At 48.9% G+C, this 26,359-nt stretch overlaps 1 protein-coding gene across 1 annotated transcript in view; it reads left to right on the top strand.

Annotated features, from left to right (window-relative positions):
• The window catches only part of LOC120320186 (protein phosphatase Slingshot homolog 2-like), a 145,536-nt gene that overhangs the window by 34,911 nt on the left and 84,266 nt on the right, over window positions 1–26,359 (top strand). The window contains exon 2 of the mRNA XM_039369706.1: window positions 14,333–14,376. Within this exon, the coding sequence (XP_039225640.1) occupies window positions 14,333–14,376 (44 nt within the window). The remainder of the gene's footprint in view (window positions 1–14,332; window positions 14,377–26,359) is intronic.

The following is a 26,359-nucleotide window of genomic DNA, read 5'->3' as shown; positions in this document are numbered from 1 at the left end:
CTGGGGGATTCTGGGAGTGCAAGTCCACCCCTCTTAAAGCAGGCTGGCTGGGGGATTCTGGGAGTGCAAGTCCACCCCTCTGAAAGCAGGCTGGCTGGGGGATTCTGGGAGTGGAAGTCCACCCCTCTTAAAGCAGGCTGACTGGGGGATTCTGGGAGTGGAAATCCACCCCTCTTAAAGCAGTCTGGCTGGGCAGTTCTGGGAGTGGAAATCCACCCCTCTTAAAGCAGGCTGGCTGGGGGATTCTGGGAGTGGAAGTCCACCCCTCTTAAAGCAGGCTGGCTGGGGGATTCTGGGAGTGGTAGTCCACCCCTCTTAAAGCAGGCTGGCTGGGGGATTCTGGGAGTGGTAGTCCACCCCTCTTAAAGCAGGCTGGCTGGGGGATTCTGGGAGTGGAAGTCCACTCCTCTTAAAGCATGCTGGCTGGGGGATTCTGGGAGTGGTAGTCCACCCCTCTTAAAGCAGGCTGGCAGGGGGATTCTGGGAGTGGTAGTCCACCCCTCTTAAAGCAGGCTGGCTGGGGAATTCTGGGAGTGGAAGTCCACCCATGTTAAAGCAGGCTGGCAGGGGGATTCTGGGAGTGGTAGTCCACCCCTCTTAAAGCAAGCTGGCTGGGCAGTTCTGGGAGTGGAAGTCCACCCCTCTGAAAGCAGGCTGGCTGGGGGATTCTGGGAGTTGAAGTCCACAAGTCATCAAAGGGCCAAGTTGGAAGACCCCTGAGTTGTAGGTAGTCCTTGATATTGTTCAGTGACTGTTTGAAGTCACAACGGCAGTGAAAAAACGGGACTGTACGACCCATTTTCCACACATACATCCCCACATCATGGGATCCCAATTCTCTTGGCAGCTGGGCCTGTATTCACCACAATTGCTTTGTCCCGGGGTCAGGGGTCCTACGACCCAGAGGAAGGAAGAAGGAAGACGTGGGTTTGGGGTAAGGAGCAGCGCAGAGCAGACGTGTTGGGAAGCGGGACCTCTTGTTCTGCTCCAGAGGAGTTTTGCCGAGAAAGCGGGCCGGCCCAGGCCGTCTTGGCAGCCACCCCGCAGACTGAACGACAACAGCTGTTTGTTCCTGGTGATCGGGCAGCCTCTCCTCCTGTTCTCTCCCCCCCCCCCAATTTTTTTTTTCCTTCCTTTGGCAAGAAATCCAGTTCCTGCGGTGCTTGGCGCGTTCCTCCTCGAGCGCCAGACAGCACGGCGTGCGTGGCGATAAATCAAGCACCCTCCGTAAAACGATGGCATCCACCAACGTCCCGGATTTCAATAATGCCAAATAATTGATAACATCATAAAATCCTGATTTTTATGGAAGATAAGGGTGGAGATCAGGGGCTCCAGAGATCGGGGGGGCCAAAAAAGCTCAAGGCTGTTCTGAATAGGGTGTGTGTGTGTGTGTGTGTGTGTGTGTTTGTGTGTGTGTGTGTGTGTGACCTTGGGAGAACGGAAAGTGAAGAGTCCGGGCAGTGTTGGCAAGGGGTTATGCCAGCCGTGTGCCCTTCGGAGGCTGGAGGGGCAGCTCAGCCTTTGCCTGTCTGTCTTCCGTTTGGCGAGCACCCTCGGAGCAGAGCAAAAAAAAGGGTTGTGCTGGTGGAAGAGAGTCGTTGTGGCTCAGGGTCGGAGTGTGAGGTCCTGGGTGCTCTCTGAGCTGGGTGGTTTTCTTGCAGACGTTTCATGACCCAACTGGGGAACATCATCAGTGCTAGAAGGGAGGGGGGGTTTGTGGAGTGGAGGAGGAGGAGGAGGAGGGGAGAAAGAGAAGGAGAAAAAGAAAAAAGAAAGAAGAAGAAAGGGAACTGTGGGATCCATGGTGCTCTTTTGAGCTGGGTGGTTTTCTTGCAGACGTTTCAGGACCCAACTAGGGAACATCATCAGTGCTGGAAGGGAGGAGGGGAGGAGGACTGTGGGGTTCTTGGTGCTCTCTGGGCTTGGCTGTTTTCCTGCAGATGTTTCATGACCTGACCAGGTAGCATCTAGTGCTAGAAGGGAGGGGGGGTTGGCAGAGAGGAGGAGGAGGATTGTTCTCTGAGCTGGGTGGTTTACCTGCAGACATTTCATGACCCAACTAGGGAACATCATCAGTGTTAGAAGGCAGGAGGAGGAGGAAGAGGAGAAGGGGGACTGTGGGGTCCTAGGTGCTCTCTGAGCCTGGTGGTTTTCTTGCAGATGTTTCATGACCCAACTAGGTAGCATCATCAGTGCTAAAAGCAACCCCCCCTCCTTGTAGCCCTGATGATGTTCCCTAGTTGGGTCGTGAGATGTCTGCAAGAAAAGCACCCAGCTCAGAGAGCAACAAGGACCCCACAGTCTTCCTCCTCCTCTTCCTCCTCCTCCTCCTCCTCCTCCTCCTCCTCCTCCTCCTAGTACTGATGATGTTCCTAGTTGGGTCATGAGACGTCTGCAGAAAAGCACCCAGCTCAGAGAGCAACAAGGACCCCACAGTCCTCCTCCTCCTCTTCCTCCTCCTCCTCCTCCTCCTCCTCCTCTTCCTCCTCCTCCTCCTCCTCCTCCTCCTCCTCCTAGTACTGATGATGTTCCCTAGTTGGGTCGTGAGACGTCTGCAAGAAAAGCACCCAGCTCAGAGAGCAACAAGGACACCACAGTCCTCCTTCCTCTTCCTCCTCCTCCTCCTCCTTCTACCACTGATGATGTTCCCTAGTTGGGTCGTGAGATGTCTGCAAGAAAACCACCCAGCTCAGAGAGCACCCAACACACTCATTTCAACCCTTAGCTACAAATATTCTCCTTTGTTGCATTTTTAAGCCCCCCATAGATTTACAACCAAGGGCACGCCGGCTGGCTGAGGAATTCTGGGAGTTGAAGTCCCCAAGTCATAAAGGGACCCTAATCCCTCACCCCTGCTTTACACACCTGGCTATTGTGTGTGTCGTGCTGCGGCCCTACCAGAGCTGCTCCTGTTTCTGCTTTGGCTTGTCCCGGCACAACGAGGAGAGGGGATGAGAGTCCTGCACACCACACAAACTCACAACCTCCCCCTTCCAGCCGGGATCCCTTTAGCCGCTACTGCTGTGCTCCGTTGTGTAACAAACAGCCTCTTGCGGTTTCGTGTCGGAAGGACAGTCCTTTGCGGGGAGAAGAGAGAAGTGTGGTTTTGTCTCCGGCCCAGATTGGATTTTGAGAAATGGTTTTATTGTGTCTGAAGTGGGAAGTTGGTGGGATTAGGCAAGAATTTATTAGAAAAACACAGCTTCCGCAGTCTGAAGTCATGTTTGGGGGCAAAAAAAAAAAAAAAAAATCAGCGTGAGAAATGCTTTGAGGGCAAGATCGTTTTGTTGTGACTGAGTAGCAGAGTACAATAATTGTGTAGTAGTAGTAGTAGTAGTAGTAATAATAATAATAATAATAAAGTTGGAAGGGACCTTGGAGGTCATCTAGTCCAACCCCCTGCTCAGGCAGGAAACCCTATACCATTTCAGACAAATGGCTGTCCAGTCTCTTCTTAAAAACTTCCAGTGTTGGAGCACCCACACCTTCTGAAGGCAGCTTGTTAATAATAATAATAATAAAGTTGGAAGGGAGCTTGGAGGTCATCTAGTCCAACCCCCTGCTCAGGCAGGAAACCCTATACCATTTCGGACAAATGGCTGTCCAGTCTCTTCTTAAAGACTTCCAGTGTTGGAGCATTCACCGCTTCTGGAGGCAGGTTGTTCCACTGGTTAATTGTTCTCACTGTTAGGAAGTTTCTCCTTAGTTTTAGGTTGCTTCTCTCTTTGATGAGCTTCCATCCATTGCCCTTCCTTCCTTCCTTCCTTCCTTCCTTCCTTCCTTCCTTCCTTCCTTCCTTCCTTCTAGAATCATAGAATCCTAGGTCTGGAAAGGACCTTAAAGGTCATCTAGTCTGACCCCCTGCTCAGGCAGGAGACCTTATACCATTTCAGACAAATGGCTGTCCAGTCTCTTCTTGAAAGCCCCCAGTGTTGGAGCACCCACAGCTTCTGGAGGCAAGGAGTTCCACTGGTTAATTGTTCTAACTGTCAGGAAATTTAGTTCCAGGTTGCTTCTCTCCTTGATGAGTTTCCATCCGTTGCTTCTTGTCCTGCCTTCAGGCACTTTGGAGAATAGCTTGACTCCCTTTTGCTTCTTGGTTCGCCTTGTGAATCGTGGCTCCACCAAAGTAACTGTGTGAAATCCCCGGCTTTTGGGCACCAATGTCCCTGTGTTTTGGTTGGGGGGAGATAGAGACCTCCCCCACCTGCAACTGCTGGCGTTTGATGCATTTTTCTCTCTGCTCCCTTGAAAATCCCCATCTCTGTCACTCACCCTGCGCCGTGCTCACCTGGACGCCCACCACCCACGTCAAACAGCCTGGGGGCTTGCATCACACCAAGTGACTACAACACAACAACTGCTGTTGCTTGGAGACTTCCCCCTCACCCCTCTCTTGTTTGGATTGACAAAAGAATGCACAGATTTGACACCTCTTTCCTTAATGTAGGTTTTGGATAGGGTGAAGGGTTTAAGGCAGGAGCCCATAACCTTTCTGGCTGGCAGCCCGGGGGTGTGCGTGAAGGCGCCTTTATGCACACACACGCGCAAACAGGGCCCCGCACATGCATGAATGTGCCATGTGCACGCACGAATGGCCCGCAGTTGCACGCATGATGCAAACAGGGCCACAAGCGCCCGGGCGATGCCGCAATGCTAGTGCTAATGGGGGGAGTGTGCGCTGGCGGCAACAATAGCACCTGTGTGATGCCGCTGTGCTAGCACTTGTGGGAGGGAGTGTGCGCTTGTGGCAACGCTAGTGCCCGGACAATGCCTGCGGCATCACTAGCACCGGCACTACGCTGTGATGCTAGCACGAATGGGGGGTGCGAACACGCAAACGTGCATACACTAGCCAGCCACTCATGCAATCCAGTGGCCAGCAGCCTGCGGCCCAATATTGGGCCATGGCTCACAGGTTGGACACCCCTGGTTTGAGGTGAACCAGATATAGGGAGTCCTTGTTCATTTAACGACAGTTCAAAGTTACAACAGCCTTGGGAAAAGGGACTTACAACCTGTGGTCTCACAACCAACGCACAATTCTCTAGAAAGAGTGCAGAGAAGAGCAACAAAGATGATCAGGGGACTGGAGGCTAAAACATTATAAGGAAAGGCTGCTGGAATTGGGCATGTCCAGTTTAACGAAGAGAAGGACGAGGGGGGACAGGATAGCAGTCTTCCAGTATCTCAGGGGCTGCCCCAAAGAAGAGGGAGTCAAGCTCTTCTCCAAAGCGCCTGAAGGCAGGACGAAAAGCAACGGATGGAAACTCATCAAGGAGAGAAGCAACCTAGAACTAAGGAGAAACTTCTTGACAGTGAGAACAATTAACCAGTGGAACAGTCTGCCACTAGACGTTTTGGGTGCACCAAAACTGGAGGTTTTTAAGAAGAGACCGGACAGCCATTTGTCTGAAATTGTACAGTATTTTTTGCCTGAGCGGGGGGTTGGACTAGATGACCTCCAAGGTCCCTTCCAACTTGATTATTATTATTATTATTATTATTATTATTATTATTATTATTATTATTATTATTATTGACAACCTGCCTCCAGAAGCGGTGAATGCTCCAACACTGGAAGTTTTTAAGAAGAGACTGGACAGCCATTTGTCTGAAACGGTCTAGGGCAGTGATGGCGAACCTTTTAGAGACCGAGTGCCCAAAAACTGGCCCCACCCCCCGCTCCACCCCTGGCCCTGCCCCTGCTCTGCCCCCCCCCATCCCCTGGCCCACCTGCCCACAGGACCACTCACCGCCTCCAGGGCCTGCTGCAGATCACCCAGGGAGCCCAGCAATGCCATTGCGGCCATACCCTCTGCCCGCGTCCTGCAGCATCAACTGTGCACGATGGGCCATGAGGGCAGAGTCTTATCTACGCTGCCTGGCTGCCATGTCCTTGGCTGCGCTGCTCTGCGTGGACCACACTCGGGGGTGACTCTCCTCCAGGGGCCTGCTGGAGAGAAGGGGGTCGTGGGGTGAGGCGAGGCTGGGGCAACGGCACAGAGCGGCCTCCGAGTGCCGCCTCTGGCACCCGTGCCACAGGTTCGCCACCACTGGTATAGGGTTTCCTGCCTGAGCAGGGGGTTGGACTAGATGACCTCTGGTTAATTGTTGTCTAAATTGTTCAGAGGGAGATGCCTGCCCCAAGCAGAAGGACGGACTCAAAAAGTCTCCCATGTGCCTGTCCAAATCGGTGGGTGGCTTGCAGTTCAACAGAATAATGACTTGATTGTCCCTTTAACCGGCACGCATTAAAATGAAATTTCATTGCTGACAACTTTCAACGGATCACCCCCTCCGATATACATAATACATAAATATGACAAAAATAAATAAATAAACACGGGATTAAGGCTTAGCGCCGTGCGTGCGCCTGACCGCTGCGTTTCCCTTGCCAGGAAAACCGCATCTCTCCAGCCGGGAGAGACAGCTGACATTCCAGATGTTTTCCATCTACTGCCCTAAGTAGTCCAGGCCAGCTGGCTGCAGTGGGGGGGGGAGCAGGAAAATTGCTGGGGCTGGTAATTTGGCCCAGGAGTTCCTACTTTTCTGGCAGAGTTTCCTCTGCCTCTAGCTTGGTGTGTGGCTCCTTGCCAGCCCACATGTGGGAATCCTATCTATTATAGATTTAGAGAATGGCAGAATAACAGAGCTGGAAGGGACCTTGGAGGTCATCTAGCCCAACCCCCTGCACAGGCTGGAAACCCTATTCCTATTTCAGACAAGGGGCTGTCCAGTCTCTTCTTAAAGAACTCCACCGATGGAGCAACCCATAACTCCCACTGATTGATTGATTAATTAACAAAATAACAGCTGGAAGGGACCTTGGAGATCATCTAGTCCAGTGGTTCTCAACCTGTGGGTCGTGACCTCATTTGGGGTCGAACGACCATTTCACAGGGGTCGCCAAACAATGCAGTCCGCCATTTTTTCCCCCCTTTTCCTTAGCTGTGCTACTCCCTTTTATTCTATTGGCTTTTGAAAGCCAATAGAAGAGACTCTCTTGAATAGAGTCTAATTCTATTGGCTTTCAAAAGCCAACAGGAATTGTCCAGGCTGTCTCTGCCCTGCTGAGCCTGCCCAAAGTCCCATTCTGCAAACGGTGCTGCACCAGTTGAGTAGTCCTCGACTTACGACCGGTTGAGTAGTCCTCGACTTACAACCGGTTGGGGGTCGCGGCATTAAAAAGGTTGAGAACCACTGATCTAGTCCAACCCCCCAACCGTGTTACTATTGCACACAAGTGGCTGTCCAGGCTCTTCTTAAAGAACTCCACTGAGGGAGCAACTCCCACTGATTGATTAATTAATTAATTAAAAGAATAACAGAGCTGGAAGGGACCTCGGAGGTCATCTAGCCCAACCCCCTGCACAAGCCAGAAACCCAATTACTATTTCAGACAAGGGGCTGTCCAGTCTCTTCTTAAAGAACTCCACTGAGGGAGCAATCCACAGCTCCCACCGATTGATTGATTAATTAATTAATTAATTAACAGAATAACAGAGCTGGAAGGGACCTCGGAGGTCATCTAGCCTGACCCCCTGCACAAGCAGGAGAGCTTATAACATTCCAGACAAATGGCTGTCCAATCTCTACTTAAAAACCTCCAGTGTGGAAGACTCACAACTTCTGGAGGCAGGTCGTTCCACTGATTAACAGAATGACAAGAGTTGGAAGGGAGCCTGGAGGTTGTCTAGTCCAGCCCTCTGCTCAAACAGGAGACACTTTTCCCTTTCAGACAAATGGCTGTCAAGTCTCTTCTTAAAAGCCTCCAGTGTTAGAGTACCCACAATGTCTGGTGGCATATTGCTCCTTAATGCCAGGTTGTTTCTCTTCTTGATCAGTTTCCATCCATCGCTCCAACACTGGAGATTTTTAAGAAGAGACTGGACAGCCATTTGTCTGAAATGGCGTAGGGTCTCCTGCCTGAGCAGGGGGTTGGACTTGATGACCTCCAAGGTCCCAATGTATTATTCTGCACTTCTGCTGCTTGTCCTGCCTTCAGGGGCTTTGGAGAATAGGTTGACCCCCCTCCTCTTCTCTGTGGCAGCCCCTCAAATATTGGAAGATGCTATCATGCCATCCCTAATCCTTCTCCATTAACTAGACCAGGGGTCTTCAAACCTGGCACTTTGATGACTTGTGGACTTCAACTCCCAGAATTCCTCAGCCAGGAGGCTTTAAGACAGGGGTCTTCCAACTTGGCCCTTTGATGACTTGTGGACTTCAACTCCCAGAATTCCTCAGCCAGGAGGCTTTAAGACAGGGGTCTTCCAACTTGGCCCTTTGATGACTTGTGGACTTCAACTCCCAGAATTCCTCAGCCAGGCACACATGCCTGGCTGAGGAATTCTGGGAGTTGAAGTCCACAAGTCATCAAAGGGCCACATTGGAAGACCCCTGTCTTAAAGCAGTGGTTCTCAACCTGTGGGTCGGGACCCCATTTGGGGTCGAACGACCATTTCACGGGGGTCGCCAAACAACACAGTCCGCCATTTTCTTTTCCCCTTTTCCTTAGCTGGGCTACTCCCTTTTATTCTATTGGCTTTTGAAAGCCAATAGAATAGACTCTCTTGAATAGAGTCTAATTCTATTGGCTTTCAAAAGCCAATAGGAATTGTCCAGGCTGTCTCTGCCCTGCTGAGCCCGCCAAAAGCCCCAGTCTGCAAACGGTGCTGCACCAGTTGAGTAGTCCTCGACTTACGACCGGTTGGGGGTCGTGGCATTAAAAAGGTTGGGAACCACTGTCTTAAAGCTTCCTGGCTGAGGAATTCTGGGAGTTGAAGTCACCAAGTCATCAAAGGGCCAAGTTTGAAGACCCCTAAACTAGACATTCCCAGTTCCCACAAACCTATCAGCATTCAGTTTAGCCTCCTTATACAGTAACTTACTTTAATTGTCTCCCTTGTTACTCCTTAACTCCTACTAGCAGAGGGAGGGAAGGAGGGAGGGAGAGTGAGAGTGACCCCAGAATGATTCTTTTTTTAATTAATTGTGATCTGAGGATTTAGCAAATTTAAGGCAACCTTGTTAAGATGTAGCCTTCCTGCCAAATCAGAAAAAAATGTGCTATTTTCTGGCTGGGATGTGAATGGGGGTGTATATTGTTTTTAAGTATGACTTATTATTTATCTATTTATACCCGCTTTCAATATTTTTCAAATAACTCCAGGCTGTGATCAGAGCCAGCACACCTTCCTCCTCACAACCCTGTGAGGTGGGCTGGGCTGAAAGAGGGAGAGACTAGCCGAAAGTCACCCAGCCGGCTTTCATCCCTAAACTGGGACTAGAACTTACCGTCTCCTGGTGACTGACCCAAAGTCCCCCAGCCAGCTGTCATGCTTAAGGCAGGATTAGAACTCATAGCCTCCGAGTGATTGGCCCAAACTGTCCCAGCTGGCTTTCACAGAGAGGGCAGAACTAGAACTCCCAGTCTCCTGGTGATTTGCCCAAAGTCACCCAGTCAGCTTTCATGCCTAAGGCGGGACTAGAACTCACCGCCTCCTGGTGATTGGCTCATAGTCACCCAGCTGAGTTTCATGCCTAAGGCGGGACTAGAACTCACAAGCTCCTGGTGATTGGCACAAAGACACCCAACTGCCTTTCATGCCCAAGGCGGGACCAGAACTCACTGTCTCCTGGTGATTGGCCCAAAGTCACCCAATCGGCTTTCATGCCTAAGGCGGGACTAGAATTCACTGTCTCCTGGTGATTGTCCCAAAGTCACCCAGTCAGCTTTCATGCCTAAGGCGGGACTAGAACTCACCGCCTCCTGGTGATTGGCTCAAAGTCACCCAGCTGAGTTTCATGCCTAAGGCAGGACTAGAACTCACAGCCTCCTAGTTTTTAGCCTGGGGCCTTCACCTTGAGACCAAACTGGCTGTGAGATCTATCACTGATTTGCCCGGGAGAGGAAGTGGACTTAAGAAGAGACTGGACAGCCCTTTGTCTGAAATAATCTAGGGTCTCCTGCTTGAGCAGGGGGTTGGACTAGAAGACTTCCAAGGTCCCTTCCAGCTCTGTTCTATTCTGATTCTATTCTGATTCGGGGTTTTTTTTTTTGCATTTTTTATCGGTAAAGGACCCCTTCCCCAAGTAGAACAGGAAAAGTAGCAATTTCACCATGGGTTTTATAGGCTCTACTGTGCCCCTGAACCCAACCCAGACCCCTCTTCCTGGGCACAAGACTCAACATAATACTACTATTAGTTTACTACCCTAATACTAATATTCAAACACATTTCAACAGTTCAACCTGGCCAGTTCAATGCTGCCCTCTGCTGCCCCCATGTGGCAGATGCTGTCCCTGTTCAAAGTAACCTTCCTTTGCTGGCCACACAAAGGTCCACTCGGGCAATAAGTGGCCGGGAGTGAAAAAAAAGACAGCCGAGCCCTCTGCTTGTGCTCAGAGGACAGAGAACCTCAAGGGTAATAGATTGTGTGCATTGGCAGAGGGTTGCTGTTGAATCAGTGTTTTTACACAGACTTTGACACTTTAAGAGGCGTGGACTTCACTTCCCAGAATTCCTCAGGCAGCACGCTGGCTGGGGAATTCTGGGAGAGGAAGTCCACCCATCTCAAAGCATGCTGGGGAATTGTGGGAGTTGAAATCCACCCCCTTCAAGCATGCTGGCTGGGGAATTCTGGGAGATGAAGTCCACTTTCTTAAAGCAGACTGGCGGGGGAATTCTGGGAGTGGAAGTCCACAAGCCTTAAAGCATTCTGGCTGGGGAATTCTGGGAACTGAAGTCCACCTCTTTTAAAGCATGTTAGCTGGGGATTTCTGGGAGTGGAAGTTCACCCCTTTTAAAGCAGGCTGGCTGGGGGATTCTGGGAGTGGAAGTCCACCCCTCTTAAAGCAAGCTGGCTGAGCAATTCTGGGAGTGGAGGTCCATCCCTCTTAAAGCAAGCTGGCTGGGGGATTCTGGGAGTGGAAGTCCACCCCTCTTAAAGATTGCTGGCTGGGGAATTCTGGGAGTGGAAGTCCACCCCATGCTTAAAAAGATAAGATAACCTTTATTGTCATTTTTTTACCGTGAGCACAACGGCACACATCAAAAATGAGATTTAGTTGCCCGCTCTCAAAGTGAAACACATACATGACACACACCTAAACATACTATGAACAACATATGTATAGACCCACATCTCTACATATACGTAGCAAATAAATAAAAACTTTGAAAACACTGCACTAGACTGCCCTCCACCCTCTGATCTTGCTCTGGAAGGCCACAATTGTGGGGTTGTGCCTATGTGGGGGGCTCAGGGGACCCTCCTGTGCCCCATCCAGCCCTGGTTTGACCCCTGCCGAGCTGCAGAGCGTAATTCCAGCCACCTCCCAGCCTGTCAATCAACAGAAGGGCCACTAGTCAATTCCGTGCATGCACCGGCGCATCACACAGCCCGGGGCCCGGCCCAGTTGCACAACAACAACTCACGCAGTTCAGTAGCACTTTTTTCTCACCCGGAGATCCGTGTTTTGTTGGAACCGGTTCCTTTCCCAGGCCTGCTTCGGCAGAGTCCGGAGGAGAACTTGGCCTTTTTAGCGCACGCAAGAACACGTCGAGGGACTTCCCCCATGAGGACCGGTACTTCTGCTTCATGAGCAAACTCTGCTGGGCTTGGCTGCTCTCTAAAGCAGGGAACCGTGGTCCATGAAGTCCCCTGGTTGACTTCAGGCGGTCCTCGACTTACCACCATTTAGTTTAGTGACCGTTCCAAGTTACGACAGCACTGAACGAAGGGGTTTGTGGCCGTTTTTCTCACTTGCGACCTCTGGGACACATGATCAAAATTCAGACGTTTGGCGGCTGACTCGTATTTATGACGGTTGCCGCGTCCTGGGGTCACGTGATCCGCTTTTGTGACCTTCGGGCAAGCAAAGTCACTGGGGGAAGCTGGATTCACTTAGCTGAATGTGACTGACTTAATGACTTCAGTGATTCGCTTAATCACGGTGGCAAAAGGTCGTAAAACGAGGCAAAACCCACGTAACAAACGTCTCACTTGGCAACGGCAATTTTGGGCCGCAAATATGCTTGTAAGTCAATTTGATACACAATTTGGTCTATTGGTTAAGGCAGCAGTTTGGTGCAGTGGTGAAAGCACCAGGCTAGCAAGCAGGAGATGGTGAGTGCTAGTCCCGCCTTAGGCACGAAAGCCAGCTGGGTGATTTTGGGCCAATCAACATGAGGTTGTGAGTTCTAGTCCCGCCTTAGGCATGAAAGCCAACTGGGTGACTTTGGGCCAATCACCATGAGGTTGTGAGTTCTAGTCCCGCCTTAGGCACGAAAGCCAGCTGGGTGACTTTGGGCCAATCACCATGAAGTTGTGAGTTCTAGTCCCGCCTTAGGCACGAAAGCCAGCTGGGTGACTTTGGGCCAATCACCATGAGGTTGTGAGTTCTAGTCCCGCCTTAAGCACGAAAGCCAGCTGGGTGACTTTGGGCCAATCACCATGAGGTTGTGAGTTCTAGTCCCGCCTTAGGCATGAAAGCCAGCTGGGTGACTTTGGGCCAATCACCAGGAGACGTTGAATTCTAGTCCTGCCTTAGGCATGAAAGCCGACTGGTTGACTTTGGGCCAATCACCAGGAGACGGTGAGTTCTGGTCCCACCTTAGGCATGAAAGGCAGTTGGGTGACTTTGGGCCAATCACCAGGTTGTGAGTTCTAGTCCTACTTTAGGCATGAAAGCCGCTGGTTGTCTTTGTGCCAATCACCAGGAGCTGGTGAGTTCTAGTTCCACTGGGGGTTGGGGAATTCTGGGAGTTGAAATCCACAAGTCGTAAAAGAGCCACGTTGGAAGGCCCCTGTCTTAAAGCATCCTGGCTGAGGAATTCTGGGAGTTGAAGTCCACAGGTCTTAAAGTGGCCACGTTTGGAGAGCGTCTGTTCTAAGGAAATGTTACGGGGGGGGGGGAGGACGTTGCAAACTTTTGGAAGGCCCAGCGCCCAGACCTCATCCCTCAGCCTCTTGCATTCATTTACTTGATTTTATCTCCTTTTTTATTGAACCTACCAGATTTAGAAAGAGCCCATCTTGCTCCCGGGGTATGTGTACAAATAATTTCTTTGTTTGGTTTGATTGATGCGGTAGCCAAGATGACTCTGGGTGAAAGTGTTTAAACAACAGAGCAATAAAAATAGAGATATGAGCAGAACGAAAAGAAAGAGAAAAAGTCAACGGAGGATAAACCCAAGGAGAAATGAATACTTTCTTCCCCAAATTGTTAAGTGAGTCACTGCTGTGAAGTGAATCCGGTTTTCCCCCCTCAACTTTGCCGGTGAGAAGGTCGTAAAAGGGGGATCACGTGATTTCCCCGGGACACGGCGACCGTCGTAAATGTGAGTCAATCGCCAAGGGTCCAAATTTGGATCACGTGAGCACAGGGGATGCGGCAATGGTTGTTTAACTGTGAAAAATGGTCGTAGGTCGCTTTTATTCCAGAGCCGTTGTAACTTGGAACGGTCAATACATAAACGGTTGTAAATTGAGGACTATCCTGTAATTGGGAAGTAGGGCAGTTAAAACAGTGCAAAGTTCCCGTTGCCAAGTGAAACGGTAGCTCCGTGAGTTTTGTCCCATTGTACGTCCTTTCTTATAATAATGATAATAATAATCATAATAATAAAGTCGGAAGGGATCTCGGAGGTCATCTAGTCCAACCCCCTGCTCAGGCAGGAAACCCTGGCCTAGACCATTTCAGACAAATGGCTGTCCAGTCTCTTCTTAAAAACTTCCAGTGTTGGAGCATTTACTGCTTCTGGAGGCAGGTTGCTAATAATAATAATAATAAAATAAAGTCGGAAGGGACCTTGGAGGTCATCTAGTCCAACCCTCTGCTCAGGCAGGAAACCCTAGGCCATTTCTTGCCGCAGTTGTTAAGTGAGCCACACGGTCGTTAAGCGAATCTCATTTCCCCCTTGACTTTGCCCGTCGGAAGGTCGCCAAAGGGGATCACGTGATCCCCCAGGGACCGCTACGAATTCGGTCGCCAAGCATCTGAATTTCGATCCTGTGACCCCGAGGAAGGCTGAAACAGTCGTTAAGCGTGAACGACGGTCGTAAGTCACTTTTCTCAGGGCCGGCGTCACTTGGAACGGTCGCTAAACGAACCATCGTAAGCCGAGGACCTCTGCCTTTATGAAATCAGGCCTTTTTCCGCGATTGAAGAAGTGGCGCCTGCAAGGTGTTTGATGGTGTTTTTGGGGTGTGTGTGTGTGTGTGGTTTTTTTTTTTCCGTATTAGTGCAAGGAATGGTGTGGCCGTCGATTGTCGTAAGTCGAGGACTAAATTCTTCTCCCTTCTTCTCTCGCCCATCCAGGAGGCTGACAGCGGAGAGGACGATTGCCGGTTCCAGCCCAGGAGGTACGTCTTGACCGCAGCCCCAGGGTGCCGGGGGATTGGGCTGCGGGAGAAGAGGGTTGGGGGGGGGACACAGGGCCACGGTGACCACGGACGTGCTTGGCCTTCTGCCGAACCGCCTGGCCAGGCATCGTCGCCAAGTCGGAAGCGAGGTGTGAATCTAGACGCTGCTATACAGCCCTCTGCCACCCACCCCCACCCCATGGCTGGCCGCCAAAGCACATGACGGGCAGGAGGTTTATCCTGCGAAAAGCCACGGGAGAACGTGGCAGATGGGCAGAAGCCATGGAGGCAGAATTGTGCATGTAGCTCAGGGCTGAACAGTGGGGTGCTTGGTGCTCTCTGAGCTGGGAGGTTTCCTTGCAGACGTTTCATGACCCAAGTAGGGAACATCATCAGGGCTAGAAGGGAGGAGGAGGATATTTGTAGCTCAGGGTTAGAATGAGGGGTCCTTGGTGCTCTCTGAGCTGGGCGGTTTCCTTGCAGACGTTTCATGACCCGACTAGGGAACGTCATCACTGCTAGGAGGGAAGGAGGAGGAGGAGGACTGGGGGATCCTTGGTGTCCTCTGAGCTTGGCTGTTCTCTTGCAGACGTTTCATGACCCGACTAGGGAACGTCATCAGGGCTAGACGGGAGGGGGGACTGTGGAGAGGAGAAGAAGGAAGGGGAAGGGGAAGAGGGGAAGAGGAAGGAATGGACGGGGGAAGAGGGAGAGGAGGGAGAAGAGGATTCTGGGGTCTTTATTGATCTCTGAGCTGGGTGGTTTCCTTGCAGACATTTCATGACCCAACTAGGGAACATCACCAGATCCATAGGAGGGATGAGGAAGAGGAGGAGGAGGAGGAGTACTGTGGGGTCCTTGGTGCTCTCTGAGCTTGGTGCTTTTCTGGCAGATGTTTCATGACCCAACTAGGAAATATCATCAATGCTAGAAGGGAGGGAGAGAGGGAAGGAGGAGGAGGAAGAGGAGGAGGAGGAGGAAGAAGACTGTGGGGTCCTTGGTGCTTTCTGAGCTGGGTGGTTTTATTGCAGACGTTTCATGACCCAACTAGGGAACATCATCAGTGCTAGAAGGGAGGGAGGGTTGTGGAGGAGGAGGAGGAGGGTTGTGGAGGAGGGGAGGATGAAGAGGAGGAGGAGGAGGAGGAGGAGGAAGAAGACTGTGGGGTCCTTGGTGCTTTCTGAGCTGGGTGGTTTTATTGCAGACGTTTCATGACCCAACTAGGTAACATCACCAGTGTTAGAACGGAGAACTGTGTTGTCCTTAATGCTCTCAGAGCTTGGTAGATTTCATTGCTTGTAGGTCTTGGAGGAGGAGGAGGAGGAGGAAGAGGAGGAGGAGGAGGAGGAGGACTGTGGGGTCCTTGGTGCTCTTTGAGCTTGTTGGTTTTCTTGTGGACATTTCATGACCCAACTAGAGAACATCATCAGGGCTAGAAGGGAGTGGAGTTTGCGGAGAGGAGGAGGAGGAGGAGAGCTGTGGGCTGCTGTGTGTTTGAGCTTGATTGTTTTCTTGAGACATTTCATTACCTGATTAGGTAACATCATCAGAGCTATTAGGGACGGGAGTATGTAGAGAGGAGGAGGATTATGGGGCCCTTTTAAGCTAAGCTTCCCACTTTTATTCTTGATTTAGGAAGTCCTCAACTTACGACTAGAGTCGGAAGCAGAATTTCCATCTCTTAACAAGGTGGTTCTTATTAAGTGAATAGCACCCAATTTTACAACCTTTTTTTTTTTTTGCCACGGCGGTTTAAACAGATTACCGTTAAATTGACTTGTGCAGTCATTCAACATTTCTGCCACCGTTGTTAAGTGAACCACCAAAGCTCTTAAGCGAATCTCGCCTCTCCCCCCCATCAATTTTGCCGGTCAGTAGCCGGCTAGGAAGGCCGCAAGTGGGGATCCCCTGACCCCACCCCCACCCCACCCCGGGATGCTGCGACCATCATAAAGGCAGGCCGATTGCCAGATCGCCTGAATTTTCATCCTGGGATCGTGACGATGCTGTGACGGTCGTTAAATGTGAAAAATGGTCGTTAAGTCGCTTTGTTCAGTGCCATTTGTAAGTTCAAACGGTCACTAACAGAATGGTCGTAAGTCGAGGACTACCTGTAGGGTTTTGTTTTTTTCCTGGCTTACTTTTTGCGGCCCTTTGATTCAGTAGAGAGTGCAAATCCAGAAAGGCGAGACGGTTCTGTTTGTTTTGCTTTGGGCGTGTGGTGTGAACTCTGGCCTTTTTGGTTTGCAAACTGCCATTTGTTGGCTTAGGGCAGGGATAGGCCACCTTGGCTCCCTTCAGGACTGGTGGACTTCAACTCCCAGAATTCCTGAGCCAGCCATGTTGAGGAGAAAGGGAGAGGTTTCCAAGCTGAGCCAGGCTGGCTCAGGAATTCTGGGAGTTGAAGTCCACTAGTCATAAAGGGGTCCATAGTTCTCCCATGCTGGCTCAGGAATTCTGGGAGTTGAAGTCCACAGTCATGAAGGGGCCAAAGTTTCCCCATGCTGGCTCAGGAATTCTGGGAGTTGAAGTCCACGAGTCATGAAGGGGCCATAATTCCCCCATGCTGGCTCAGGAATTCTGGGAGTTGAAGTCCACAAGTCATAAAGTAGTCATAGTTCCCCCATGCTGGCTCAGGAATTCTGGGAATTGAAGTCCAGAAGTCATGAAGGGGGCCATAGTTCCCCCATGCTGGCTCAGGAATTCTGGGAGTTGAATTCCACGAGTCATAAAAGAGCCAAGGTTGCCTACCCCTGGCTTAGGGCGATGGGAAACGTTGTTATGGATCATTCAGGAAACTCCTTGAAATAAACCATGCCTCCCCTGCGGTGTGTGAAAATGAGCAGAGCGGAGTTTTCAATTTTGCCGCATCCCAATTTTTCTCAGCATCAGGAACGAAGGGGTGGGTGAGTGGAGGAGAGAAAAGAAAGATCTGGAAATTCTATATCCAGAGCAAGATATGTTTTTTTGGAGGGTGGGGGTGTCTCTTGCTTAGCAGGTTTGGGGAATGTTGACAGCTCTTGTGTCTTAATGATGAGGATGAGGATGATGATGATGATGTAAGCAAGAACTGGTGGGATCATAAAATAGAGAAAGTCATAGAAAATGATAAAATTAAACTGCTCTGGGACTTCAGAATTCAAACAGACAAGCACCTGCAACATAACACCCCAGACTTAACAATTGTCGATAAGAAAGGCAAAAAAGTCTGGATAGTGGACGTGGCAGTGCCTGGAGACAGCAGAATAGACGAGAAAGAACTGGAGAAGATAACACAATGCAAAGACCTACAAATAGAAATAGAAAGACTGTGGCAAAAGCAAGCAAGGGTAGTACCAATAGTCATAGGCTCCTTGGGTGCAATCCCAAAACAACTGGAGCACCGCTTGAACACCATGATAGGTAGACAAAAATGCCAAATCCAGTCTGAACATCTGGCTCTGTGATCAATAATAATAATAATGATAATGATTATGATAATGATAATAATAATAATAGAGTTGGAAGGGACTTTGGAGGTCATCTAGTCCAACTCTCTGCTCAGGCAGGAAACCCTACACCATTTCGGACAAATGGCTGTCCGGTCTCTTCTTAAAAACTTCCAGTGTTGGAGCATTCACTGCTTCTGGAGGCAGGTTGTTCCACTGGTTAATAGTTCTCACTGTCAGGAAGTTTCTCCTTAGTTCCAGGTTGCTTTTCTCCTTGATTAGTTTCCATCCGTTGCTTCTTGTCCTCCCTTCAGGTGCTTTGGTGAATCGCTTGACTCCCTCTTCTTTGGGGCAGCCCATGATATACTGGAAGACTGCTATCATATCCCCCCTCGTCCTTCTCTTCATTAAACTAGACATACCCAATTCCAGCAGCCCTTCCTTTTATGCTTTAGCCTCCAGTCCCCTGATCATCTTTGTTGCTCTTCTCTGCACTCTTTCTAGAGTTTCAGCATCTTTTTTACATCGTGGTGACCAAAACTGGAACAGGACTGTGGGGTCCTTGGTGGTCTTTTAACTTGCTGATCGTCTTACAAACGTTTCATTACCCAACTAGGTAACATCATCAGTGCTAGTCAGATGCTGATTGAAAGGTGCCACCTGTGGATATGCAGCACAGAAAGGCCCATGCAGCAGGGGTGATAACAGAATTACGGGAAGTCCTTGACTTACGACTTGAGTGACTAATTCAAAGTGACACCCGCATTGAAAAAAAGAGACTTGGGACCGTTCCTCACACTTATGACCGTGGCACCATCCCCCGTGGTCACGCAATCAAAATTCAGACGATGGTCGCAGCGTCCCCGTGGGGGGGGGGTGTTCATGGGATCCCCTTTTGTGACTTTCTGACGAGCAAAGTCAACGGGGGGGTGGTGAAGCCGGATTCACTTAACAACCGTGTGACTCACTTAACAACGGCGGTGATTCCCTTAACAATTGCAACCAGGTAGGTCGTCACCTGGGGCAAGAAGTGTCTCACTTAGCAACAGCAACGTTGGACTCGTTGTCGTAAGTCGAGGACTACGTGTACCGTACCATTTCAGCCTCTTCGATCCGGCGTTAAACGAAGAGCGTTTAAAAAGCAGATTATCTTTCCAGGCTGGGAGGAGCAGGGGAAAAAAAAATGGTAGGCCAAATATTTCCCTGGGAACAAACTTGTTATCTGCAAATCAGGGGAAGAAAGCCCCCCCCACCAGCCCCCCACTCAGCTAATTTTCTGCAGGGCAGTTTTTCCTGGGGATTTCTCTCTTTCCAGACCTCGCTATTCCCAGCTTTGCAACAGGAAGTTCAGTCCAGAGGTCGGCCAGCCCATCGGCCCCAGACAGCCCTTTCCCATCGGGAGAAAATATTTGAAATATGCCCGAAATATGGTTATCTTCCGAACACCACAATCACACAGACACACGCTTTTTCAGACTGCCCGGCGCAGAAAATCTTGCAGGGACGGCAGAATAACCGTTTCCTTCCTCTGTTTCTGGGTCTTCTTCTTCGTGGTGTCAGGAAAATAGTGTCAGCGGTGCAAAAAACAAAATAAAAAAGGTGTGATTGACGTTGTTATCCATTCTGTGTCTCTCCCTTTCACACACACACAGACAGGCACAAACACATAGAAGCCAAGCGCACTAGCTAGCATTAAGGTCATCGGCGGAGGGGAAAAAAAAATATTTCATTTGATGAATAGGAATTTGAGGTCTGCGTGCAGCTATCCCAGCTTTGACCAGGGGCGTAATTCACCAGATAATGCCTCCATTTGCAAAAGGTCCTGGGTTCAAGTCCCAGTGTCTCCACTAAAAAAATAAAAGCTTGCGTTGATGTTCAAAAATCAAGAGACTGGGGGATAGGGAAGCCTCCAGGCCAGTGTTGAGCGAAACATACAAGGGCTAAAACATACAAAGAATGGTTGCTGGAATTGGGTCTGTCTAGTTTAATGAAGAGAAGGACGAGGGGGGGACAGGATAGCAACCTTCTAGTATCTCAGGGGCTGCCCCAAAGAAGAGGGAGTCAAGCGATTCTCCAAAGCGCCTGAAGGCAGGACAAGGAGCAACGGATGGAAACTAATCAAGGAGAGAAGCAACCTGGAACTAAGGAGAAACTTCCTGACAGTTAGTATAATTAACCAGTGGAACCACCTGCCTCCAGAACTTGTGAATGCTCCAACACTGGAGGCTTTTAAGAAGAGAATGGACAGCCACTTGTCTGAAATGGTATAAGGTTTCCTGCCTGAGCAGGGTATCAGACTAGATGACCTCCAAAGTCCTTCCCAGACCCAGGATTCTATGATTCTAGAAGGAAGGAAGGAAGGAAGGAAGGAAGGAAGGAAGGAAGGAAGGAAGGAAGGAAGGAAGGAAGGAGATTGAGAGGAAGGAAGGAAGAAAGGAAGGAAGAAGAGTGAGAGGAAGGAAGGAAGGACAAGAAGCAACGGGTGGTAACTAATCAAGAAGAGAAGCAACCTAGAACTAAGGAGAAACTTCCTAACAATTGGGACAATTAATCAGTGGAACTCCATGTCTGCAGAAGTTGTGGGTGCTCCATCACTGGAGGATTTCAAGAGCAGATTAATCAGCCACTTGTCTGGAATGATATAGCATCAATTGACCGTAAGCCAGCCGTGTGCAGCAGCAGCCAAAAAAGCTAATACAATCCTGGGTTGTATAAACAGAGGCATAGAATCAAGATCACGCAAAGTATTACTACCGCTTTACAAAACCCTAGTAAGGCCACACCTGGAATACTGCATCCAGTTTTGGTCACCATATCACCATATCACAAAAAAGAGTTTGGACAAAAGAAGGGGTGAAACTATTCTCCAAAACATCAGAGGGCAAGACAAGAAACAACAGTTGGAAGCTGGTCAAGGAGAGAAGCAACCTGGAATTAAGGAGAAACTTCCTGATAATGAGGACAATCGACCAGTGGAACAGCTTGCCACCAGAAATCTTAGGCGCTCCATGACTGGAGATTTTAAAGAAGAGGCTAGAGAGTCACCTGTCTGAGACGGTATAGTTCTCCTGCTTGAGCGGGGGGGTGGACTAGAAGACCTCCAAGGTCCCTTCCAGCACTATTCTATTCTATTCTATTCCTGTCCGAGCGGGGGGTTAGACTAGATGACCTCCAAGGTCCCTTCCAACTTTATTATTATTACTACTACTACTACTACTACTACTACTACTACTACTACTACTACTATTATTATTATTATTATTATTATTATTATTATTATTATTATATATTGGAAGTTTTTAAGAAGGGACTGGACAGCCATTTGCCTGAAATGGTGTAGGGTTTCCTGCCTGAGCAGGGGGTTGGACTAGATGACCTCCAAGGTCCCTTCCAACTTTTATTATTATTATTATTATTATTATTATTATTATTATTATTATTATTATTACCTCCAAGGTCCCTTCCAACTGTGTTGTTCTTGTTTTTCAACTGTGGCCACCTGAAGCTGCGTGGACTTCAACTCCCAGCATAGCTGGCTGGGAACTCTGGGAGTTGAAATCCACACGGCTTCCATTTGCCCCATTTGGGAAACGTAGCCCTGGTGGAATAAACCCAGAGTCTTAACTGTGGAGGAAGCAAGTTGGCCAGTTGCTCTCCCGAAAGCAGACAATTCTCCCTGCAGATGGATCCCCGGAGGGCCTTTTCAACGCGGGCCGTTGCTTATTTACACGCTGCCGTTGCAGATTTGGAATTAGTTTAATCCGGCTCTCCACCCAAAAGGCGTAGGTGGAAGTTCCCTGCCATTCAGTAGATCTTTGAGCAAGCCGAGTCGGGCTTGCCTGACTTTAAATGGGAGCCTCCCTTTTTCTCAAATTCCTCCTGTTTATGAGGGAGTGAAATGCGGTTTTTCATCCGTTCGGATACCGACGGTGTCTTGGGGGCAGGGATTGTGTGCTTTGGATGGCGAGATGGGTGGCGTATAAATGAATGAATGAATGAATGAAATAGAGAAGGGAGGGAGGGAGGGAAGAAGGAAGGAAGATTAGAAGGCAGGAAGATGAGAAAGGGACAAAGAGGGGAAGGGAGGGGAGGAGGGAAGGAAGGAAGGAAGGAAGGAAGGAAGGAAGGAAGGAAGGAAGGAGGGAGGGAGGGAGGAAGGAAGCAGAAGGAAAGAGGGAAGGAGGAAGGAAGCGAGATAGATAGGTAGGTAGGTAGGTAGGTAGGTAGGTAGATAATAGTGAGAGAGATGATAGATTAAATGAAGGATGGAGATAGATAGATAGATAGATAGATAGATAGATAGATAGATAGATAGATAGATAGATAGATAGATAGATAGATAGATAGATAGATGCTGTATGGAATGAAACTATGGCTGAATCTGGATGTTCTTCTGTGAATATCACGAAGCCTCCCTTTCCTTGTTCCCTTCTGGGGGGGGGGGGGGCTCCGTGCTATCCGCAGCAGAACATCCAGACTCAGCCAGAGTTTCATTCCATACAGCATTAACCTTGCGAACTCTCAAGCTTCCTCCTTCCGTTATATATTCAAGATGGACAGTATTTAGTATTTATTTGCTACGTATATGTAGGCATGTGGGTCTATACATATGTTGTTCATAGTATGTTTAAGTGTGCGTCATGTGTGTGTTTCACTTTGAGAGCGGGCAACTAAATTTCATTTTTGATGTGTGCCATTGTGCCCACAGTATAAAAATGACAATAAAGGTTATCTTATCTTATCTTATCTTAAGATAGATAGATAGATAGATAGATAGATAGATAGATAGATAGATAGATAGATATAGATAATAGTGAGAGATGATAGATAAAATCAAGGATGGATAGATAGATAGATAGATAGATAGATAGATAGATAGATAGATAGATATAGATAGACAGACAGACAGACAGACAGATAATAGTGAGAGATGATAGATAAAATCAAGGATAGATAGATAAATAGATAGATAGATAATAGTGAGAGATGATAGATAAAATCAAGGATAGAGATAGATAGATAGATAGATAGATAGATAGATAGATAGATAGATAGATAGATAGATAGAAGAGTAGATAGATAGAAGAGTAGATAGATAGAAGAGTAGATAGATAATAGTGAGAGATGATAGATAGATAAAATGAAGAATAGATAGATAGATAGATAACCATCTATCTGCCATCTATCCATCCATCCATCCATGCATACACACTCTGCCCATGCCCAGAGGCATTTTTCTCCTCTTGTTCTGGGATGTCAGCCTTAGCAGCAGAGCGGTTCGCCCACTGCAATGGAGAGCGACCTGGCCCACTACATTTAGGCGTTGTGGGAACGGAGCACGAGTGCTCAGCTTACGGTTTGGTGCGTCGTCCTGCAAAACTGTTAACCTTGGATCCCTTGAATAAAGCGCAGCTCAGTCTTTGTGTGCAGGGAATGGGCTCTGCTGGCCCCGGAGCAGGCCAGCCTGCTTGATTACGCGCCGTCACGTCAGAGAGACGAGGCCCCTTTTGGATCCTGGCCTCTGGTTGCCCAGCTTTCCAAAACCGGCAGAGGAAGTCAGATCTTGTCCGTGGTTCATTCCCCTTTCCAGGGTCTGGACTAGCAATGCCAGACCCCGGGGACCGTGTGGGATTTTCAGGGAAATGGCTCAACCTTTCCCGGGTTGTTCTTTGAAAAAGCCCCTAGAAGCCCTTTGCCAGCCCTTACTCTGCTCTTCCGCAACAGGAAGGCTTGCAGGCGTTCACATCTGGGGCCAAACGCTTCCTGAGGCACCGTTCAAGATCCTCAGCTCTGTGAGAGGGGTGATTTGAGAGAGGAGAGGGAGAGGAAGGGAAGGACAAAGAAAGAGAAAGAGACAAGAAAGAAAGGAAGAAAGAAAGAAAGAAAGAAAGAAAGAAAGAAAGAAAGAAAGAAAGAAAGAAAGAAAGAAAGAAAGAAAGAAGAAAGAGAAAAAGAAGGAAGGAAGAAAGAAAGAAAAAGAAAGACAGGGAGGGAAGGAAGGAAGGAAGGAAGGAAAAGAAAGGAAGGAAGAAAAAAGAAAGAAAGAAAAAAAGAAAGAGAAAAAGAAGGAAGGAAGGAAGAAAGAAAAAGAAAGACAGGGAGGGAAGGAAGGAAAAGAAAGAAAGGAAGGAAGAAAGAAAAAAGAATGAAGAGAAAGAAAGAAAAAAGATGGAGGGAAGGAAGAAAAAGAAAGAAAGAAGGAGGGAAGGAAGGAAAAGAAAGGAAGGAAGGAAGAAAAAGGAAAAAGAAAGAAAGAAAGAAAGAAAGAAAGAAAGAAAGAAAGAAAGAAAGAAAGAAAGAAAGGAAAAGACAGAGGGAAGGAAGGAAGGAAAAGGAAGGAAGGAAGAAAAAAGAAAGAAAGAAAACAAGAAAGAAAGAAAGGAAAAGACGGAGGGAGGGAAGGAAGGAAGAAAGAAAAAAGGAAGGAAGGAAGGAAAAGAAAGAGGGAGGAGAAAAGGAAGAAAATATGGGAAAGGAGGAAGTTAGGGAAAGGAAAGAAAGAAAAAGGAAGGGATGGATGGAAGGATAGAAGGAAGAAAAAAGAAATAAGATAGAGGAAGGGAGGGAGGGAGGGAGGGAAAGAAAAAAAAGGAAGCAAGGAAGGATGGAAGGAAGGAAGAAAAAAGAGAAAGAAGATAGAGGGAGGGAGGGAGGGAGGGAGGGAGGGAGGGAGGAAGAAGAAAAAGAAGAAACTACAGGGAGGGAAGCAGCTGGGGAAAGAAAGAAAAGAAAGGAAGCAAGGAAGAAAGAAAGGAAACGAAAGTCCTTTTGAAAGAAAAGAAAGGAAGGAAGGAAGGAGGAAAGAGGGAGGGAGAAGACCATCCACTCTGAGAAAGGGGAGCTGGCCAAGGTGCTGCAGCTGAGGGGCCTGGGGGTCTCAGCACCTTCTGCGCAAGAAAAGGCTGCCACGTTTGGGGTCCTTCGGCTTGGACCATTCAAGGGGCCCAAACTCTTGCCCAGCCTGGAGCCCCCGGACAAGGAGTCATCCTGGGAAGCCGATTACAAAAGGCAGCCCTTTTTCTTACACACACACACACACACACACACACACACACACCACAAACACAAGTGGCCTTTAGGCCTTTAGGGGCATCTCTGCACAAGAGGCAGAGATGCCCCTAAAGCAGTGGTTCTCAACCTTTTGAATGCCGCGACCCCCCCCAACCGGTCGCAAGTCGAGGACTACTCAACCAGTCGTAAGTCGAGGACTACTCCACTGGTGCAGCACCGTTGGCAGAAGGGGACTTTTGGCGGGCTCAGCAGGGCAGAGACAGCCTGGACAATTCCTATTGGCTTTGGAAAGCCAATAGAATTAGACTCTATTCAAGAGAGTCTCTTCTATTGGCTTTCAAAAGTCAATAGAATAAAAGGGAGTAGCACAGCTAAGGAAAAGGGGGGGAAAAATGGCGGACTGCGTTGTTTGGCGACCCCCGTGAAATGGTCGTTCGACCCCAAATGGGGTCCCGACCCACAGGTGGAGAACCACACTGGTCTAGGGTTTCCTGCCTGAGCAGGGGGCTGGACTAGATGACCTCCAAGGTCCCTTCCAACTTTATTATTATTATTATTATTGCACAATTATGAAATGGTCGTTCGACCCCAAATGGGGTCCCGACCCACAGGTTGAGAACCACTGCTCTAAAAGGATTTTGGAAAGGGCCAGGCCACCCAGAGGCTCTGCTGGAGCCGAGCTTTGGCTCAGACCGGCCCAAACGAGACTTGCCACAGGCGCCTTGCACAAGAGCGGGGGGGGTGGGGTGGTGGAACTGGACGTCTGACCCTCGGACCCCGTGGGGCCAAAGGCCACACGGAGGGATGCAGAGGGGGGGGTCATCTAGAGGAGACCCCTCTTTTTGGGTGAGGGACTGCTAGGAGAAGCTCTCCAGGATGGATGGTGGTAGGTAGGTAGGTAGGAAGAAAGGCAGGCAGGCTGGGGGATTCTGGGAGTAGAAGCCCACCCCTCTTAAAGCAGGCTGGCTGGGGAATTCTGGGAGTAGAAGCCCACCCTCTTTTTTTTTTTTTTTTTTTTTGCAAATTTTATTTATAATACAGTTAAAAACAAACATTGGATTTGACGTGACATTCCAGTATATACATTCTTATCAGATTATTCCACTTTTTACAATCAGTTCTTCCTCTCTACATATACATCTAAGTTTTATATACAATACTTGTTCTAAAATAACGTCTATTTCTATCTTAACATTCATCTTTAACCCCGACCGTCCTCTTCGAATTCCTCCAGCAGTAAAATTTATCCCAGGTTTCATAATAAACTGATTCACATTTGCCTTTTAATATCCTTGTGAGCCTGTCCATTTCCGCACATGCTAATATTTGATGTGTTAACTCTTCCTCTGTGGGAATTTCCTTGCTCTTCCATTTTGGCGCAAGAACAAGCCTAGCTGCGGTCAGGATGTGTAGCAGCAGGTCGATTGTTCCCTTGTCGTATTTTTCTGTCGTTATTCCCAACAAGGAGAGTTCAGTTTTAACTCTAAGTCCAGTGTTAATATATCCCTCAACCAGTTTCGTGTCCTGTTCCAATATTCACGGAT

The sequence above is a fragment of the Crotalus tigris genome, unplaced genomic scaffold, assembly GCF_016545835.1.
Source record: "Crotalus tigris isolate CLP2741 ecotype Arizona unplaced genomic scaffold, ASM1654583v1 scf7180000021203.308827, whole genome shotgun sequence".
Taxonomy (NCBI): domain Eukaryota; kingdom Metazoa; phylum Chordata; class Lepidosauria; order Squamata; family Viperidae; genus Crotalus; species Crotalus tigris.
This window is presented reverse-complemented; position numbering and strand designations above follow the sequence as displayed.